The 19,443-nt window shown below is 53.7% G+C and overlaps 1 protein-coding gene across 1 annotated transcript; it reads right to left on the reverse strand.

Moving 5' to 3' along the window:
- Window positions 1-686: 686 nt before the first annotated feature.
- FAM20A (FAM20A golgi associated secretory pathway pseudokinase) lies at window positions 687-13,779 on the reverse strand (the record flags this gene model as incomplete). The annotated part of the gene is made up of 11 exons (XM_080629388.1): window positions 687-951; window positions 3,715-3,774; window positions 3,854-3,935; window positions 4,088-4,197; window positions 4,488-4,668; window positions 5,675-5,790; window positions 7,141-7,233; window positions 8,076-8,154; window positions 8,597-8,647; window positions 9,060-9,244; window positions 13,460-13,779. 11 exons carry the CDS (start codon window positions 13,777-13,779, stop codon window positions 687-689), a joined length of 1,542 nt encoding a protein of 513 aa, XP_080485514.1.
- Window positions 13,780-19,443: the final 5,664 nt, after the last annotated feature.

A 19,443-nucleotide genomic window follows, 5' to 3' on the forward strand; every position in this document is an offset into this window, starting at 1 on the left:
ACTGGCTCTTCCACCCATGAGGCAGGTAAAAGGAGGGGTGCTTTTACTGCCCTATGAGGTGGTGGGCTTTTGAGTGACATGCACAGATTGAGGTGAAGTGGGTCGATCGCTCTAAAGGAGAACAAGAGGCAATGGAGAGGCCTGATGGTGAAAACTGTGCAGATGTTCTTCAGTCCGACCATGCTGGATCAATACCTTACCTTGTCTCACAGGCACTGCCTTTGTGAAGTAAGATTGCTCTTAAATACAGTCTTGATTATAGAACAGAGACTTAATAAGAGGAAAATGTTCTTGGCATCTTTATTCAAGCCTCATCCTTGCATCTCATTTGTGTCCTTCACCAGCAACTGAGCAGGTTGGGCAAACCAACAGCTGTGTGTTCCCCACCCTCCCAAGGGCATGAGCAGCTCCAGAACAGATCATCCCTGTTTTCCCACCATAGAGCTGGTGCTCAGGGCATGAAGATCTGCTGCAGTCAGACCACAGCTTACCAACACATGGGCCAAGCACAGCAGCTTTGATCAAGCACCCAGCACAGGAGCCCAGTGTGATTCCTGATCATCTGCTGAAAGGTTTCTCCCCTCTCAGTCTCCATCAGTGTTTGTAGATGGAAATCACCAGCTCTTAAAGCTTCCCACTTGCCTTGCAGGGGTTTTCCCTACCTCCAAGCAGGAGTTGCAGGCTGTTTAAGTGGTCAGCTTCACTCTGTCAGATGCAGGAGCCTTGGGCCGTGTGGTATCATTGGCCACCACCTTGGCTTCCCCGTAGGTGTCTATGCATTTCCTCACAGCTCTCAGGATGAGCTGTAACCGTCGGTCCAAAGCCAAGAGATGGGGCTCGGTGAGGACGGGAGCCAGGCGGTCCTGCAGCAGGGATTCCCGCATCACGTCGCTGAGCCGGTACTCGGGCTGGGCCAGGAGCTGCAGCCGCAGTAACGTCGTCCTCTTGATTCTGGAAGAAATGAGGCATCTTAATGCAAGATCCTAATGCAGCATCTGAGCAAGAACCAGCTGCCTGTGCCCCTTGGGAGCAGGCGAAGGAGGGAGGGCAGAGGTGGGTGAAGGTACTTAACAAAGAACTTCGGAACTGGATGATCTTAATGTTCTTTCCAACCCAAACCATTCTATGATTCTATGAAAAGCTTTCCCTTTATAAAAGCAATGGAAACTTGTGCAGAGACTTCTGCTTCTTCCTGTTTTTCCAGCCTGTGGAGTGTTCGTTCTGCAGGTCTCTGTCATCAGAGGGAGGATCACGATAGAAGCTCTGGGTAAAGGGTGTTTTCACTCCGAGCCAGCTCTGGCCCAGTTCCCTACATCACTGCAGGATGGTGCCATGTTCGCAGGGATGACATTTATGGGGTGAGGGCAGGTAAAACATGAAGGAGGAAAGAAACCTCCTGTCAAAACTGAGCAAAAAGAGGGGATGTTTCCTGGCACTGATTTAACGGCAGCTTTTCACCTTCAGGACTACTGAGATTTGAACATTATTTCCCCTTGACAGAAAGTGGGATGGGAAGCCATAACCTTGGAACACTTCTGGGCATGAAACAAAGCGTTCTGAAACCATTTATTTAACCCTCAGCAAAAGTGTTTTGACTTCAGCATCTGCAAGACTGAAACTAATGAGTGGTTTTAATTATTGCCCTTTAAATTCTGGAAACAAAGTCATCCTTGTTTGTGGAGCCGTCCCAGTTTAGCTGAGTCAGAGTTTTCAGATGGAAGAAGGTGCAATGAGAAATGTATTAACCAGCTCCAGCATTTACCTTGTGAGCCTGTTATTTACCCAGGGTATCGATTGGGAACAGTGCTCTGCAGCTATAGCAGGACGTGCTACCAGGGAAAAGGCTTCTTGCTGCTGCCATTCCTGGCTGAGCAGTCGCTGCATTACACTTGGAAGTGCTCTAGAGGTGCATGTCCTTGGTCTTTAGTCAGTGATGCCTGTTGCTAAGGATGCAGCGAGGCTTTAAACCACAGCTGGAGCCAGAGGATGCTCTGCACAGAGCAGATGTGCGCCTCTGTGCGCTCCCCTTCCAGGCAGGGGCTGAGCGAGGAGCCACTGTGGGTAAACACCAGCTGTGTTTGCTCTGCTCTGAGCAGGAACAGGGCTTGGAGGTGGAGAACGGGATGGTCTGACCCCATGGGGAATGGCTGATTTAATGGTTACACAAGGAGCAGGCAGGACATGGGGAGGAGGGGAGATGGAAACCTCTGCCACAGGGAAGCTGTAACCCTGCTGTTGTACCCAGCTGTGGGAGATCTGACCCACAGCCTTCCAGGGACTTGGTCAGCCAAGAAGCAGCTGGTTTGGGTCTATCTGTGCCTTGCTGAGGGTTTTGACCCTTGCAGGATAAGGACCATCTCTTACAGCAGAGCTGTATCGGTGCCATTCGCTGTGCTCGGAGCCATGCTGGGAGAGGAGAGCAGCAGCATTCAGCGTGTGGGACCAGGGCTGGTGTGGGAGCTGTGAAGGGGAGCTAAAAATACCAGATTGGACCTGCTGGAAGCCAGACTTGGAGGAGAGCTCAGCTTGGAATGAGACAAATGTGTTTAACAGGGAAGCGAGCGGCCTCTTGTTCAGCATCCCAACGGCTTCAGTGGTCCCTCTTGGCTCTGCTCAGGTGTACCTGGCTCCATGTAGGAATAAAGTGGTGACCTGACCAGCTTGTTTGGTCAGGGCAGGCTGAAATCTGCGGCCTCTGTGCTGACTCCAACCTTTCAACTTCCTTTCCCGGTGTTTTTGGATGCTCCCCCCCTCCAAATGGATTGGCTGTTGTGGGAAACGAGGTTATGAGCTGCTTTTCCGCTGTTCTTGGCTGTAGCTGGCTTATTACAAGGTGTGACTGGCAGGTCCTACCACTGCCTTTTAGCAGGAGAACTGAATTAAGAGCTTGTGGGAGATGGATGTGGAAGGATAGGATCTGCCCTGTGGATACAACTGTATGCAGGCCAAATTAAGAGGCAGAGTAAATCTAAACTGCACAATATAGGAGGTGAAGAGAAGGATTCACTACAGTTATAAATGAAAAGATTCACTGGGTACAAGTAACAGTCAAAATCAGATCCAGTAATAGAAGTGTATGAGGAGAGAGTGCAGTTAACGTTACCCTGAGGCTGAGATGGAGCAAGGAAAAGGGTTAGCATCTCCTAAAGAGAAACCAGAAGTGACAGCAGCTTTTTCTGTCTCTTAAATCATCAGCTGACAGTTAAACCTGTGTGAATTAATAGAAAGGGAAGGTAGGATCCAAATAGTCAAATGTATGAGCTTCTTAATGCCATGGGAAGAAGAAACCTGATTTACTGTAATAAGGTTCTACCAGGGTTTTGCTGAGGCTCATGTCGGACAAATGAGGCTGATAGCATCACCATGAGGTGCTGGTGGGCACTTGTGGGAGGGTTTGAGCCAATGGACAGTGTGTGTTGGTCTATCAGTGAAAGCTTTTACACTTGTAGGGCCTTTTAGCTTCAATGGGAGAGTATCCAGGAAGGATAATTGCGCAACGTTAATACTCTTGAGACGGAAGCTTGATCCCTGGTTTAGGGATAATTAGTGATTCCCATGCTCCGGTGTTGAGCCTGCCCCTCGGCTGGGATTAGCAGGGGTCTTCCCCATGCTGCTGGATGGAGCCAGGCGTGGGTGGCTTCCAGCACTGAGCACTGCCAGCCCATTACAGGGAACATCAATGTGTCCGGGAAGGAAGATGGGGCTGGCACTTACATGCAACACTGGGAGAGCGGCGCCAGGATGGAGGTTTCGTCATGGGAATGCCGCCCGAACCTGGGGATGAAGCAGAGAGCACGGAGCTGCAGCGCCTGCCCAGCACCTTCCCCTGCCCCATGTCCTGCCCCTGCCTCACCCTCTGGCGTTGTCCAGATGCAGGAGGAAGCCATCATCCCCAAACTTGGTGAACATCTCATAGTGGTGGCGGTCCATGTTCCCTGGTAAAGAGGAACAGAGATTCCCTTGCATGTGACTGAGTGATTAACTATCCTATGTTTCCTTTCAGATCTGCAACAAAAGGTGTTGCTGGAAGGAAGGGAAGGAGGAAGGAAGGAAGGGAGAGAGAGGGTTATTTCTCCCTTCACCATACCTATTAGGAAGTCAAATATGGCCATGTCGACGATGTTAAGCAGCCGGTTGCCATTGCTGTAGGGGTAGATCTCCCTCACTGTGTTGCAGTAGAGTGGATTCACTTCCCACCTGCAGGTGGGGAAGATGCACTCAGTGGTTGCTGCTGCTGTGTCCCAACAGCACCCCAAAGCTGGTTTCCCATGCAGAGATGGGACTTAAAGCTCCGTCTTTGTTCACACAGTCAAACCCAGTCAATAGCCAGTGTTAGTAGACTAATTATGGGGTAATCTCTCAACATTGGCCTTTCTCTGCCCGGACATACAGTTTCTATCTGTCTGTGTGTCCATACCCTGCTCATCCTCCCTCCCGCATGCTCCCTGCAATGCAGAGATGGGAAGCAGCATCATTTACCCACTTACTCCTCTTTTCCATCAAATGAGTAGGAGCGGATCCATGGGTTTGGGATGGAGAGCCGTGGCGCCAGGTTGAGGGACGGCAGGAAGGCAGAGAGGGACCCTTCCAGGAGGTGAGGGTTCCCACACACAGCATACTCCGTCTTGCACATATACGGGCACTTGGCAAAGAAGCACACGTTGCTGGCTGGGAGAAGAAGAGAGGGAACAGGGAAAGGAGCTATGATCCTGCAAGGAAGCTGGACTGACCTCTTCTGCATTGAGTGATGGAAGCCACAGCTTCTCTGGGCACCCTGTGCCAGCGCTTCAGCATCCTCACAGGGAAGAGCTTCTGCCTAAAGAGCTCATTCCAGCAATCCCAGGCACAGCTACAGGTTGGGCAGAGAAGAGATTCAGAGCAGCCCTGCAGAGAAGGACTTGGGGGTGTTGGTCGATGAGAAACTGAACATGAGCCGGCTGCAGTGTGCGCTCACAGCACAGAAAGCAACCGTACCCTGGGCTGCATCAAGAGGAGCGTGACCAGCAGGTCGAAGGAGGTGATCCTGCCCCTCTGCTCTCGTGAGACCTCACTTGGAGCATTGTGTGCAGTTCTGGGGTCCTCAACATAAAAAGGACATGGAACTGTTGGAACAAGTCCAGAGGAGGCAACGAGGATGATCAGGGGACTGGAGCACCTCCTGTATGAAGATAGGCTGAGAAAGTTGGGGCTGTTCAGCCTGGAAAAGAGAAGGCTGTGTGGAGACCTCAGAGCAGCTTCCAGTATCTGAAGGGGGCCTACAAGGATGCTGGGGATGGACTCCTCATCAGGAACTGTAGTGACAGGACAAGGGGTAATGGGTTCAAACTGAAACAGGGGAAGTTTAGATTGGATCTAAGGAAGAAATTCTTTACTGTGAGGGTGGTGAGGCACTGGAATGGGTTGCCCAGGGAGGTTGTGAATGCTCCATCCTTGGCAGTGTTCAAGGCCAGGTTGGATGGGGCCTTGGGTGACATGGTTTAGTGTGGGGTGTCCCTGCCCATGGCAGGGGGGTTGGAACTGGATGATCTTAAGGTCCTTTCCAACCCTAACTATTCTATGATTCTATGATCTCAGTCTCCCCTCTCAGCTTGAAGCCGTTCCCCTTGTCCTGTCCCTGCAGGCCCTTGTCAAACCACGTCTAACCCCATCTCATGGCAGCCAAGCGCTCACCTACCTGGTGAGACGAAGAAGACGCTCTGCAGGATCTCGTTCTTGGTGACCTCCAGGATCTCCTTGGTGACATTGATCAACCTCCCAACCGTGGGTGGCACCCTCCGGAAATCCAGGATCCTGCTCAAAAGGGACGTTGCTGCACAGCAGGTGGGATGGCAGATGCTGTCCTTGTCCCTTCCATTGGTAAACCAGAGCTCTTTTGATCACTGCACCCACATGGGTGTTGTTTTGTCCTCCCAGATTCATTCTAACAAGTACCCAGGATCATTTTAGCCTCTGGACCAAAATGCAGCTGAGTTTGGATGTTGGTATTTTAACAGCTGCTGCCTGGAACAATCTGGATGTTCTCCAGGATTCCTGTCTTCATTCCTTAACCAGCTTCTCCCATCCCCTTCACACAAGTAGGTTCCTTTGAGAGCTAGAACAGCCCTTCAGGCCCTTCTACAATGATGGGTTCGACATGAAGATGTATGGACCCTGGTACAGCGGGAGGTGAGGAGGCATCACCCCACTCAGAGCCTCTCATACCCAGCTTATTCATCTTAAATGTTCTTTAAACCCCAGGGCCTGGGGCAAAAGCTGCTGTTGATGGCTGAGTCAGTACCACGGGGTGAACTGGCTCACGCTGTGCTTTGCTCCTTGGGTAATGCCCTCCGCTTCTGAGAACTGGGCACAAAACAGGATTTAGCCTGTTCCTTATTGAGCAATGTTTAAAGAAGGAGAAAAATAGAATCCTTTGCTTTCATCTGCCATCTTTCAGCTCTGAAAACCACAAAGCACTTGAGGAAAGCAGCCCGGCCTCATTTTTTCTACTGGTGGAGCTGGGATGCAGAGAGGGAAGTTGATGGTGGTGTAAGGGCAGAGATGGGAAGGGAACTCAGCTCTCTTCATTCCTGTACTCAGAGTGTGAGCTACGGGACTTACAGTCCTGCTTATCATATAGATTGGGTGTGGGAACTGAGACCCCCTCCACCATCATCATCGGGGTCACTTGCCCTTGATGTTCAATACTCATCCCATTGAGGGCTGTTGCCCTCCACTTCTAATAAGGGCGTTTTGGTTTCTATTAGACACAACGCCTGCTGGAAGAGGTGCCAGGTTAATCACTCATTAGCTGAGGGCTTCAAACTGCATCACTGCTGTTTATCTCGATCCAAAACACACTTTGATTGCTGATGGAGCTTGTGCTCCATCACCGGGAGGGCATCCGGGCTGTGCTCAGAACTTATCTGTGCACTTCAATGCATGTGCAATGGGTGGCTAAATACCTGACCTGTTCTCAACCTGGACTTCACCTGCCAGCCTGTTGTAGTGCAGTGACCAAGGCAAAGCTGGGCTTCAGCCACCCGCATCAGCTCCCAAAAGGGTGCTGCAAAGCAGTTGCTTGGCTGACGCTGAGCAGCTCTGCAGGGCTCGGCACGGCTCTTCTTGTGCCATAGCTCCCTATGGGCAGAGGCAGGTCCTTACCTGTCCAGGTGGAAGGCGGCGATCTCCGCGTTGTGCCGCTGGAAGTCAATGAAGTAGAAGAAGTCCTCGGGGGTCTCTTCCTCACGTCTCTGCCTGGGAGAGAGCCAGGGCCTTACCCAACCAAGCACAGTGAGGGTAGGGACCAGCGCAGGGAGCCTGGGCACAGCGGGGTGGCACAAGGACAGCGCATCTGGTACCCAGACCAGCCCCTGCCACGGACAGCGACATCTTCCACTGGAGCAGCTTGCTCCAAGCCCCTGTGTCCAACCTGGCCTTGAACACTGCCAGGGATGGGGCAGGCACAGCTTGAGCCCTGTCTCAGCGCTGGGTGGGTGATGGAGGCAGAAAGGCTCTCTGGGGGCTTTAGAACAATTTGTGGCTGTTCAGACTCTCGTAGCAGCGCTGGGCAGAGGTGGATGGAAACCAGTGGGAGAGGAGCTGGTTGCTTTCTGGATGAGCAAAGCACCCCAGTGCTGTGCACAGAGAGCAAAGTGAGGGGGGATAACTGTGAAGAGTCCCAAGGGACTATAGATGAGAGCAGAAGCAATTGAAACCTCCTGTGTGAGGTGACCGGGACTGATGGCTGTTTCTTGGGAATACCCTGGGGAATCCAAGGAGAAACAAGGTTAAACACAAAGCTGGGGAAGAGGGAGAAATGAGCAATCCCTAACGGCAAAGCTGTCGGGAGAACGAGTGTCCTGAGGCCCTTCACTGTCTGGTATCTACAACAGAGTAATCTCCAGCATCAACAGGCAGTGTGGGAACACTGTGTTTATCCCTGCCTGTACCTGGGATGCTGGGAGCAGCCAGTAATAGTTAAACCCTTTCATCTGTTGAGGTAGGAAGTGCAGGGGAGGGAAGATGCAGTGGGGCTGGCCTTGCTGAGGATGCTACACAGGGCAGAGGGCTCAGTGGGGCTCTGCTGTGTGCCTTACCTCATGGGTTTGAACATGGCCTTCCCAAAATCCTGGAACCTGAGCACCAGCTTCAGGTGCACGCCGCTGGGCTTCACAACTTGGGGAGGAAACGGGGTGTTAGTGCCTGGAAAGCCTCCACGGTGAAGCACGGGTTACACACTGGTGCGATCAGCATCCCACCCCGATGACTGCATCCCATTGCTCCTTCCGCATCCTCCCCTTTGCTGCTGCTGGTATTTTTCCTCTCTTCTCCTCCCCTGTGCCACAGAGGAGGTTTCCCTCCGGCACTTCTCCCAACACCCATTTGTTAAGTCCTCTTGGGGACTTCTTCCTTCCCCCAGTAGAGCCAGTGGCATAGTGGTGTCCTGGCACCCACATCCCATCCTCGCTGGGGCAGTGGGGTTTAACTGGAGGGAGAAGGGTCTGGAATTGCTCGGCTTTACATTTCCCTTGCTGAGGTCAGGGTGGAAGATACGGACTGGGATCCCCTGAAGTGATGGCATGCGAGGGGAGGGCAGGACCTGAAGGATCACACTCACTCTGGCTGCAGTCGCAGGCTCCCAGCAGCGCTTTCTCATCCTGGCTGTAGTCTGCAAGGGCAGGAGGAGAGGTGAGACACACAGCGAGGGATGCAGGCCCCTTTGGGGGCACTGAGGCTGCCTGTGGGGACTGAGCAGCCAGGCAACGGGTCCCTGGCATGGCTGGCACCACAAGATGCTGTGTTAAGCACCACAGCATCTTGTGCTTCCATATCACAAGGTAAGGATGTGAAACTGCGCAGCACAAAACCTGCAGGGATGCTGGCACAGGGCTGGGGGCTTGATGCAGAAGTGACCTACAGGGACCTCATCCCCATACAGTGCCCAGTGGCCTTATAGAACCCCAGATTGGTTTGTGTTGGAAGGGACCTTAAAGCTCATCCAGTTCCAACCCCCTGCCTTGCTCCAAGCCCTGTCCAACCTGGCCTTGAACGCTTCCCATCCCAGTCCCCACGGCATTTACCAGCACTGATAGTGGTGAACTCTTGCATGTCCCGGAGCAGCTTGGTGACAGTGGGGCTGGAGCGTGGGTAGAGCCCATCCCGGCTGATTCCCAGGTGGAACTGGAGCCAGCTGGCCTCCGGCCGCAGCGGCAGTGGGGCTGATGGAGAGGTTAGGTTGAGCTCCTCCCTGTAGAGCTTGTGTCTCCTGTAAGAGGGTGGTTATAGGGTGATGGGGATGAAGATGGAGCCACTCATTGCTGTGAGTCCAGAGGCTGCTGGGGAGCAGAGCAGGGGGGGCACAAGGGCTCTGGGTGCTACCCGAGGGGAAACTGAGGCAGGGAGTGATTGACTGAGATTGTGCTGCCTTCTTGCCTCTGCAAAGCCCTGGGAGAGCAGCATCAAGCAGGAACACAAGAGGCTCTATTGTCCTCTCCTCTCCCCAGCAGAACTGACTAAGAGCCACAAAGTGCCTCTGTGACCAGATTGACAACCCTCGGTCCAGTGAGCAGGGCTGCGACGAGGCCATCCAGCAGTGTCCTGCCCATCATCTCCTAAAATCAAGGTTGAACCCTGCCCTTTCTCAGCAGGGAGAGCCAAAGGGGCCTCCCAAGTTCAATAATAACCCCAAAGTGTCTCCCCATTTGGCCAGCATTGAGACCCCCATGGCAGGGACTCACACTTTGCTAAGCTGCAATTGAAAGGTCACTTGTTCCACCCGGCAGAGGACAGAGCTTTAGCTTCTCATTAACAGCGGCCGAGCCATGTACAGAGCAGCCGGTCCTGATAACAGGCAAACACAGTTCAGTTTGTACTGAGAGTGCCAAGATAGATCAATGAGAGAAAACAGGAGCTGGATAACGAGTGGGGCATTAACCAAGGCTGGGATGGAGCGACCGAGAGAGGCAGGTGCCATGAGCCTCGCTAGACCCAGTCTGGACCCTTAGCAAAGCACAAAGATTGAAGAGAGACTTTTCCATGCCTGCCTTTTCCCCTAATTTTCCCAAATTTTTCCTATTTTTCCTATATTTTCCTGATTTTTCCTAATTTTTTAGGGTTTGCCCAATGCAAAAGGGAGATGAGGGAAGTTTTTCAAGCATGCTGTGACATGGGAGCAGTGCTGGCACCCACAGACACAGCAGGGTGTCCTCTGGGACGGCTGCCTAACTTGGAGCAGTGGCTGCAGCAAGTGGATGTTGACCGTGCACTAAGGAATGTAGGGTCAAGGAGCTGGTGGCTGGAAAGGGCTCACGGATGTTGCTGGTTTGTTGCTTCCCTGCTCAGACCAGCAGGAAAACGATGGGTTTTGGTTGGTTTTCTTTTTCCACCATCCAAGCAGGTTAAACAGTGTGGTTAGTCCGGCCTAACCGCGAGCAATGGATGAACACACCTGGGAGTGATGGACACATTTCAGTAGCGTCCTGGGAGAAATCTTGGAAGTGGAGAGATGTGGCAGAGCTATAGGTCAGGGCAGCCCATTCCCTTTCCCTATGTGTTTGCCTTTCAGGTGGATCAGGTCAGCCGCAACGCAAAGTCCATGTGTGTGCGGTCAGAAGAAGGGTTGTTGGAGCACATCTCTCTGTCCTGTCTCTCTTGGGCTACCTGCAAAGGAGGCAGAAGCTCCCAAAGACGGGAACAGGACATGGGACATGCTGAGACTTGCTGTTGGTCTGGCTGACAGGCTGTGCACAAGGATGCTATCAGCTCTGGTGGATGTGCCTTGACCTTCCAGCGTGCTCCAGGTCTCTCCTGGTTAAGGCACAAACTTACCCCCCCCGGCCATGGCCAGGGACAGTAAAAGTCACAATGTCATTTATATGAATGACTCAGGATTTTCCCTAGGGAAGCTGCCCAAATATTTTACCATATTTGCTCTCCTGCTTCCCATCCACACAGGCTGTGCCCCCCCGGGCGGGCAGTGAGCAATACATTACTGGAGGGGGAAAACATGCAGCGATTGCACAAGGGGAGGCAGCTCCCGGCCCCTGCAGGGCCAGCGCGCCCCTTCCCAGCCTTTAAACCCGAAATACAGCTCCCTCTGCCTCCCGGTTTCCTAAAGGATTCCTGGAATATTTCCCTGTAGGAACAGATCTCTGCACAAGACACGATATAAAACCCGGATTCATTTCTACCCTGCTATAAATAGCCCCGGGGTTGCCCTAGCTTTGCTCAGCCAGCTCAATGTGGGGCACGGCATGGGGTGATGCTGGTCACTGGTGTCCACTCACCTTCCAGTACCAAGTCTGTTACAGGGTTTGGGGTTTTGAAGCGGCTCCTTCAAGGATAAAAATAAGCTCTGGGGTTTCTAAGGGTGTTTTTTTGGTTCTGAAGAGGTGTGGATGGTTTTTATGCTGTTTCCTTCCTGCATCCCCAGCAGGCTTTCCAGCTGGTTCTGCATCCTGCAGTAATTCCTGGTTCTAATTGAAGGGCTTGGGAAAAGCATGGTGATGGGCAGCAGGCAGGACATGGAGAGCACTGTGGAGGCAGGACAAGTGCTGCTGTGCTGCTCTGGCTGTGAGTATCCATAGGCCATACCCTGGGTCCATTCAGTTGGTTGGCAGAGAGTCCCCATCCAGCTGATGTCTATCTGTCCACGGAAATGAAGACAGGCACACTGTGCTGTAGGTACAGGGTTAAGCTTGTTCCACTCCAGAGGAGCATCCCACCACTCTGGAAGCTGCTTTGCCACCGGCCAGACCTATAAGTGATGCAGAAATGTGCCATCACCCAGCCAAGGTGAGGAGAGGATGGACCAGACACCAGCTCTGCACCTCTTCCATTGGGCCATGGATGCAGTCACATCTTGGTGAGACCCAGTGTGGACTTCGTTCCTGCAGCACTACCTTCAGTCCTCAACAACAGCAGCAAACCTATGGATTGGGAAAGAGCCACGTATTCCAAGCCCCACGGAGGATGCTGCCCTTCGCTCTTGGCAATTATAGGGATGGCTCAGTCACATTGGAGAGGATGTGGGCTCTGCAGTGCTTCTGGTGGGGCAGAAATTCCTCCATGCCCACAGCAAGTTAATGGTCTTAGGAAACCCATCAGCCCTGGCAAGTGCTGCCTCATTATAGCTTCAATTTGCAGTGCCCATGGCAGGAGAGGCTGGGTGTCACCTCGGCCTGTGCGTGTTCTCCAAAGGCTTCACCCACTTATGAGCATCATAGGTTTAATTCCAGAGTGGCTGAGGGGTAATCAATGGTTCTGTCTCCCTTCTCCTCCCCAGAGGTGCAAAGTGAAGCCAATCAAGGGCAAACGGCATCACCGCTTTCCTCCTGACCACATCATAACCAAACCTCAGAGCAAAAGGCAGCGTGCAGCCACGGCTTTGTCATAAACAGCAGGTTTAGACAACACAGTCGGGGAATGCAGCCTTCTCACCAGACAGGCTGCTCCCCAGGCAAAGCTGGTGTGCAGGTAATGTCAGCACTGCCGCAAGTGCTCAGCACTGGGTGCTCAGGGCTTCTGGAGGTGCTCAGGAAGCCATCAAGCACATGCCATGAGCTTCTCCATTTCAAATCCCCCTTTCCCACTGCGTTTTTGCTTGGGAAACATCCATCTTGCCACACGAATCCTGATGTCTTGAGGAGGCACGGCTCCACTCCGAGAATCATCATCATAGAACCCCAGTCTGGTTTGGGTTGGAAGCGACCTTAAAGCTCACCCAGCTCCAACCCCTGCCATGGACAGGGACACCTTCCGCTAGGGCAGGGTGCTTCAAGCTGCGTCCAACCTGGCCTGGAAGATGCTCCAGCACCGCACCACCATGGCCAGCCCAGGGGGTGCTTAAGGATGGGTGTCTGGGACAGCTGACCCGAAACGGGGTGTCTGGGGGGTATCTGTGCAGGGGGTACCCGAAAGGGGGGTGCAAGGAGAGAGGGTGCCCAGGAGATGCCTATACAGGGGGTACCTGTGCAGTGGGTGCCCAGGCAGTACCCATGCATTGGGTGCTCATGAGGGAGTGCCCAAGAGATGCCCACGCAGGGGTGTCTGGAAAGGGATGCCTGGGAGCTGCCTCCACACGGGGTGCCCATGCCCAGGAGATGCCCACACATGGGATGACCGAGAAGGAGGTGCCCGGGAGTTGCTCATACAGGGGGTGACCGGGAAGGGGGTGCCCAGGAGATGCCTATAAAGGGGGTGTCCATGCAGGGGGTGTCCAGAAGATGCTCATACAGGGGGTGCTCGGGAGATGCCTATACAGGAGCTGCCCATACAGGAGATGCCCATAGAGGGGGTACCCAGAAGATGCCCATTCAGAGGGTGACTGGGAAGGGTACCCAGGAGATGCCCATAGAGGGGGTACCCAGAAGATGCCCATTCAGAGGGTGCCCGGGAAGGGTCCCCAGGAGATGCCCATAGAGGGGGTGCCCATAGAGGGGGTGCCCGCGCAGGGTCGCGGCGCGGCCGCGTCGGGACGCACCTGTTCCAGCGAGCCGCCTTCCGCCGGTAGTAGCGCAGGGCTTCGCGGGCGCCCAGCAGCGGCTCCGCGGGGCCCGGCGGGGCGGCGGCGCGGTACAGCGGGTGTGCGAAGAGGCGGCGCAGCGCGGAGGCGGCGCGGGCGCGGGGCGGCGGCGGCGGGGCGGCGGCGGGCGCTGGGTGGCGGCGGCGGCACGGGCAGCCCGGGGCTCCCGCACTCAGCTCCCGCCGCGCCCGCGGCCAGAGGTGGAAGTAGAGATCGGCCGCCAGCAGCGCCCCGAGCAGCAGCAGCACCGCCGGGCGGTCCCGGCGCGGCCCCGGCATGGCCGGTGCGGGGAGCCGCGGGCACGGACAGCGCCGGGTGCGGGAGCTGCCGCCGCCGCCTCCCGGGGCAGGGCGCACGGGGGAGCTCGAGCGGCGGAGCCGGGGGGTGCGGGCACCTCGGGGCGGGGACCGGGCAGGGCGCTCGGGGCCCGGGGCGGGGGATCGGGGATGGAGGGAGCGGGCCCGGGATCCGGGTCTGGGTCTGGGTCTGCCTCCGGGAGAGGTTGCGCGGGGACGGACCGAGCAGCCCCGGACTCTGCCGCCCGCCCCTCCGCAGCATCCGAAGCACCCGGAGCCGCCCCGGTCTCCCCCCGCCTGCCCTCGGTCCTTCGGGGTTTCTCCCGAAGACGGAGAGTCCCTCCCGGATAAAGCCTGTAGCCGGGGCTCTGAGGCAGCGAGTGCCGGTGCTGCGGGGGCCTGGGGGCTGTGTTAGGGTCAGTGTATGGGGATGGGGTGTGTGAGCACCTCCCGGTGCCTGGGCAGGGTTTGCGGCCGTTCCGCGCTGCTTCCTGGCGCACGGATCAGCCTCGGCTTTTATTTTCTTAATTCCTAAATAAACGAGTTGAGGAAACTCCTCCCTGCAGTTTGCTGGGAGAGGCTCGGCCGCGGGGATGTGCTGGGGCTGGGACCCATCCAGCTCAGCGTGGAGAGCACAGCGAGCGGCAGGTTGAGGAGCACCGTGCCAAGGGAGGGACATGGAGGAGAAACTGGCTGTAAACAAAGGGAACGTGACGAGACTGGGCTGGTGCTGGCACTCTGCTGAGGGGAGGACAGAAAACAAACTGCAGAAGGAGGGGAAAGTCGATAGTGTTTTCATATGGCTGGAGCAGAGCTCGGTTTTGCTGCAAAGGGAGGCTCGGGGAAATGCTGGGTTGGGGGGTTTGGGTTATACAAACAGGCATCACAGGAACTGTTGGCCAAGCATCCATCCTAGAGCCTGTGGTGCTCCTATTGCCGAGGAGGGAAAGTGGTCCCCTGGGCTGGCCTGGGTGGTGGCATCAGTCCCCTCTGTCTCTTGCTCTTTGGAAGACAGGGTGTAGTTAATGCTCTCGTTTAGAAACGCGGTTTCAAAATTGCTCTTTCTTTTGATATTTAAAGAGTTTGGGTTCAGGTTTGGGGGGGGGTTGCTCTGAGCTTTTCTCCTGTAGTACAAACTTTTATGTATTTTCCATGGTATGTCAGAAAAATCATAAGCGGAAACTGCAGCTTCTGCAGGTGGGTGAGGGCTGCTGGGAGCAAATGATGCTCTGCTTCTCAAAAGCATCAAGTGATGCTTTGAGTAACCATGGAAGGTGTCACTGTCCATGGGAGGGGGATTGGAATGAGATGAGCTTTAAGGTCCCTTCCAACACAGACTCTATGATTCTGCTCAGGGACACCAGCTGTGCTCCCGTTTCTGTGCTCTTTGGGGACAAAACTGGAATAATGATTACATTTGGATTCCTTTATGTGCTGAACCACACATGAGGTAGCAAGAAGGAAAATTTGGGGGTCCTGCCTGTATTGGCAAGGCCTGGGGGGCACTGGGCAGGCAGGTGCTCTGCTGAGAGGCTGGGGTCTGTGGCATGGGAAGGGCTCCCACTAGCCTTAGAGCTGGTCCTCCTGATACTGAAGGAGAAAAGAAGCTTTTAGTACCTAAAACTGGATGGAAGGAGGGGAATAATATTTGGCAGCAATCTGGCCATATTGCTTAGGAGAGAGCAAAGGGGTGTTGTGCTGCAGCAGCACTCTCTGCATGGGGACCCTGGGGTCTTCAGCCCTTCCATGGGCTGGAGGTCGCTTCCCCAGAGCAGCATCACCATGAGCCCAACACTCAGTAGTGGCCTGGGGCTAATGATGGAATTCTTCCTTTATTTTAATTCAACAAAAGATGGGACGACCTATCTGAAATTAAACTCTGGAATTCACCAAACCCAAATGAATCACCAGGAGGAAGCGCAGCTCCGCATCTGTCATCCCTCTGACTGACACTCATGCCTTTCCTTAGACTTGAAGAACAGCATTGGGCAAACACTCCATCAAAAACTGGCTCATACTTGTCTCCCTCTTAATCCTCCCCTAGCTGTTTCCCTGTTGCTAATCACACCCAGAAACCATCAAATCTTTCCTGGTTTGCAGGGCTAATTCTGAGCGCATGCATCAGGAGCCAAGTAGCAGCTGGGCCGGAGTCTCTGTGTTATTTGTGTGTTCCACAGGAGAATTGTTCCGCTTTTAATGAGACTAATTAAAAAGAAACAAAAATATAATAAGTCAATCCCATTAGTCTGTAATAGACTGAAGCGCTCTGGTCGTTCCCAAAGCGTTAGGGACTGCCAGCTGGAATGCAAAGCCATTCTGCTCACTGCTATGTAGAACATCTCAGTGATGCTCCTATAGTGCCAGCACTATGGCTTTGCCCGGTGCCACTTCCATAGCTTGGAATCCCATGGGAGCAGGGCAGGGATCCCCGGTCTCCATCCCACACTCATCCCTCAGCATCTTGTCATGTTCCAGTGATCCTTGGTTCATTGCTCTTGCAGCCGGGCTCTACTGGGCTGTGCACTGGTCCATGGGCTGGAAGGTGAGGACCAATCCCGCCTCAATGAGTCTCAACAGGAGCAGAGCAGGATGGGTGGATGCATTCCTAAAATTAACCTGCACAATCTGCCTCGATAGGACACCACCAGCTAAAGCAGAATCAAGTTCTCATTTGGAATTACCATGGGATAATTGTCCTCATTTACTATTTAGAGATGGCAAAAAAAGCCCTCCTTCTTCCAGACAACTGCAGCAGAGAAATGTTCAGGAGTAGATGATGTCCCCAAACATATCATTAAAGCTTTAAATAAATGCATGATGACATCTCCTGCTAAGGAAGACTTCCTCTGTGTTTCAGATAGGAACCAGGCAGGTCACTGTCAAAGTCATCTTTTCATAAACAAAAGAGATTCCTTTTGTTTTTCCGGACCCGTAACTTTAAGTATTTGGGGATGTAATTTGGATCCTTTCACACGTTATTGATTTAAATATCATCTTCCTTAGAGACGTCTTGTACTTGACAAAAGGTAAATGCCTCTGTCTGCTGCTTCTTGTCTTCTTTACTCTGCTTGAAATGCTACAGAACTGAACCAGTCCCACCCTGCAGATTATGTTTGTAAGAGGGAGAAGAGATGAGAACTATCCCTTTCTCACTCTCCCATTAATTACAGAGATTAAATGCCAAGGCTGCTACACAGCATTATGAAGAATATAAAGATATGAATTGGAGGAGCCAAGTTGTGTCTGAGCACATCGTGGTGTGGGCACGCTCAGATCCAGCTCCAACTGCTTCCTCTTTACACACCGGAGCCTGTGGCAGCCGTTGTTTTAAGGAGACAAGGATGTGATGGGGAGAGGGAGATCATGGTTCATTGGAGAGAGGGGCTTGTTCCACTCATGGAGATGCTCGATAAAGTTGATCCCACTTTGTATCCCTGGTAAGGAGGGAGAAAACCACAAGGAGCAAGGGATGCATTAGCACAGAGCTGGAAATAGAGGCAAAGCTGCAGCTTGGACCCTCCCAGGGGAAAACCAGGATGATTCCAGCTCTTCTGGAATTCATGTTTGGGTTCATGTCCGAGGTCTTTGCTGTTTCCTTGACCCTATGATGCAGATGGCTTTGGCTGCTCCTGCAGCCGGGGCTCAATGGGCTGTCCCTGTGTGTCCAACTGCTCCCTCCCATCCTCCATGAGGCTTCGACTGCCAGTCCTGACTGGAGCCCCTCCGGAGCTGGCCACCTCCACTGCCCTCCTCTCCCTCTCCTTTCCACCCATAATGTGATGTGGAAGATGCAGCTGCTTGCTTGGGCTCCTGCCTTATAGCAGATGCTCAATGGTTGTATCTGACCCAGGCTTTTGGCAAGGTGTAGCCCCGGATAGAGCACAGATGTGCTGGATGCTTCATACAGGGCTCATCGAGGTGCCCAAGACCCTTGTGAGGTTTCATCCCCCCTTTCCACTTTGCTGTCGGGGCCAGGTGCCCTCTCCCAGCCTGGCTCCTGGATCTGAAGCCCCTGGCTGGCAGCATCCAATGGGAATTCTCCTGCCTGTGGAGCAGCAGATCTCCCCTTTGCCAGCTGCAAAGCATCCAAGAGTGCAGGCAGGGATGCGGGCAGGGTGATGGGCAGGGGTGACAATGGATGTGATGATGGGCAGGGGTGCAGGCAGGGGTGATGGGCAGCACATTGGCTGGGGGGGGGGAGCCACCGCCGGGGGGTGGAGCCTCATGCAGTGGGCGTGGTCAGAATGGGCCAATCAGGGGGCAGTGCTGCCTATAAAAGCTCTGCCTGTGAGTAGTGGCTGTTTGTGGTCCTCAAGGTGTGTTTTCCAGCTTGGATGCAGCCTCCTGCCCTTGAAATGATGGGTTTGTTTCCCAGGGAAGGTGATACCTCATGTGGGGTGTTTGGGGGGGGGGGGTTGGTCCTTTCTGCCTGAAGTCCCCAGCCCTGGAGGGTTTTTCTTCACCCTGGTTGTGTAAAATCCCTCCCTGGTCACTTGGTGATGGTTCAATGACAGAAGCATTTGTTGTTGCTCTGGGCTGTTACTCTTCCTCAGCTTGTAATTAAAAGGCAGATATTTGGGTTAAATGCTTAAATTAAGAACACATTTTTGTTAGCTAACAACACAGAGAAAAGCCCTGGAGAACCTGATAGAGCAATCAGTGCCTCTCCACTTGCATTGGAAATGTTTCTTTGAGAGAGGAAGCCTGTTCGCTCCAGAGCATGTTTTTGCTACAAAGATGCAATTATAGGGTATAAAAGGAAGCCTTTGGAAGCATACAAAATGGAAATGAGTTCTGAAGCTGCAGGACAGGGAAGGCAGAAGGTGAGATGTGCCCCATCCAACGCACAGGAAGCTCCCATCAGCCCATGGTTTTGGTTTCCTCCTCCCATCTACCTCACCTGGCTGCTTTTCAAGGCTCATCCCCTTGGCCTCAGCAGGCTCTCAGCTGCTCTGGGCTCAGGAGGCTGGGTGGTTCCTATCCTACTTGGCAATCAGTTTTTGCCCTGCTAAGCACAAACAAGATGAAACCACCTTCAGGGTCCAAGAGAGTGACTGGTGTGTGCTTGGGGCTGTTTCCGGGTTGTCTCCTAACCCTTGCCTGGTGCATGAGGTCTGAGAAGGCTCCATCTGCACTCTCATCTGAAGCCTGGCTGATGGACATCAACCTTTGGAGCCCAAACCAGGTCTGTAACAAGAAAGGTGGTGGTGACCTGCACACAGCTCAGTGCATGGGCAGGGTTGCTTGCTCTTGCTGCTGCCTGTACACCCCCTGCAGCGCGGTGACATGGGACTGTTTGTCTTGGATGTGTTGGGATGGACTGGAAAACAGCACTGACCTCTTGAGCAACACTGGGGGGGGGTTTGGCCGTGCGGCTATTGGCTCAGCTTGCATTGAGTTTATGGGATCTGATTTCCAAGATAGTAAAAGCAAAGCAATCCTCTCCTCGCTGCCTGGTGCTGCCTTTGCCAAGGAGGAAGGGGACAAAGCGTCTGTGTCGTTAGAGGTTAAATAACAGCAAATCATATTCCGTGTGTGCAGGCGCTGCTGGGCTGCGTGCGCGCATTCCTCAATCAGGGCTTAGTTTGTTGGATTACTTTTATTGGCAGTTAACTGTGTGATGGTCTTGGTGGAACATCTGGTCCA

Source organism: Psittacula echo, assembly GCF_963264785.1.
Source record: "Psittacula echo genome assembly, chromosome: 14".
Classification (NCBI taxonomy): domain Eukaryota; kingdom Metazoa; phylum Chordata; class Aves; order Psittaciformes; family Psittacidae; genus Psittacula; species Psittacula echo.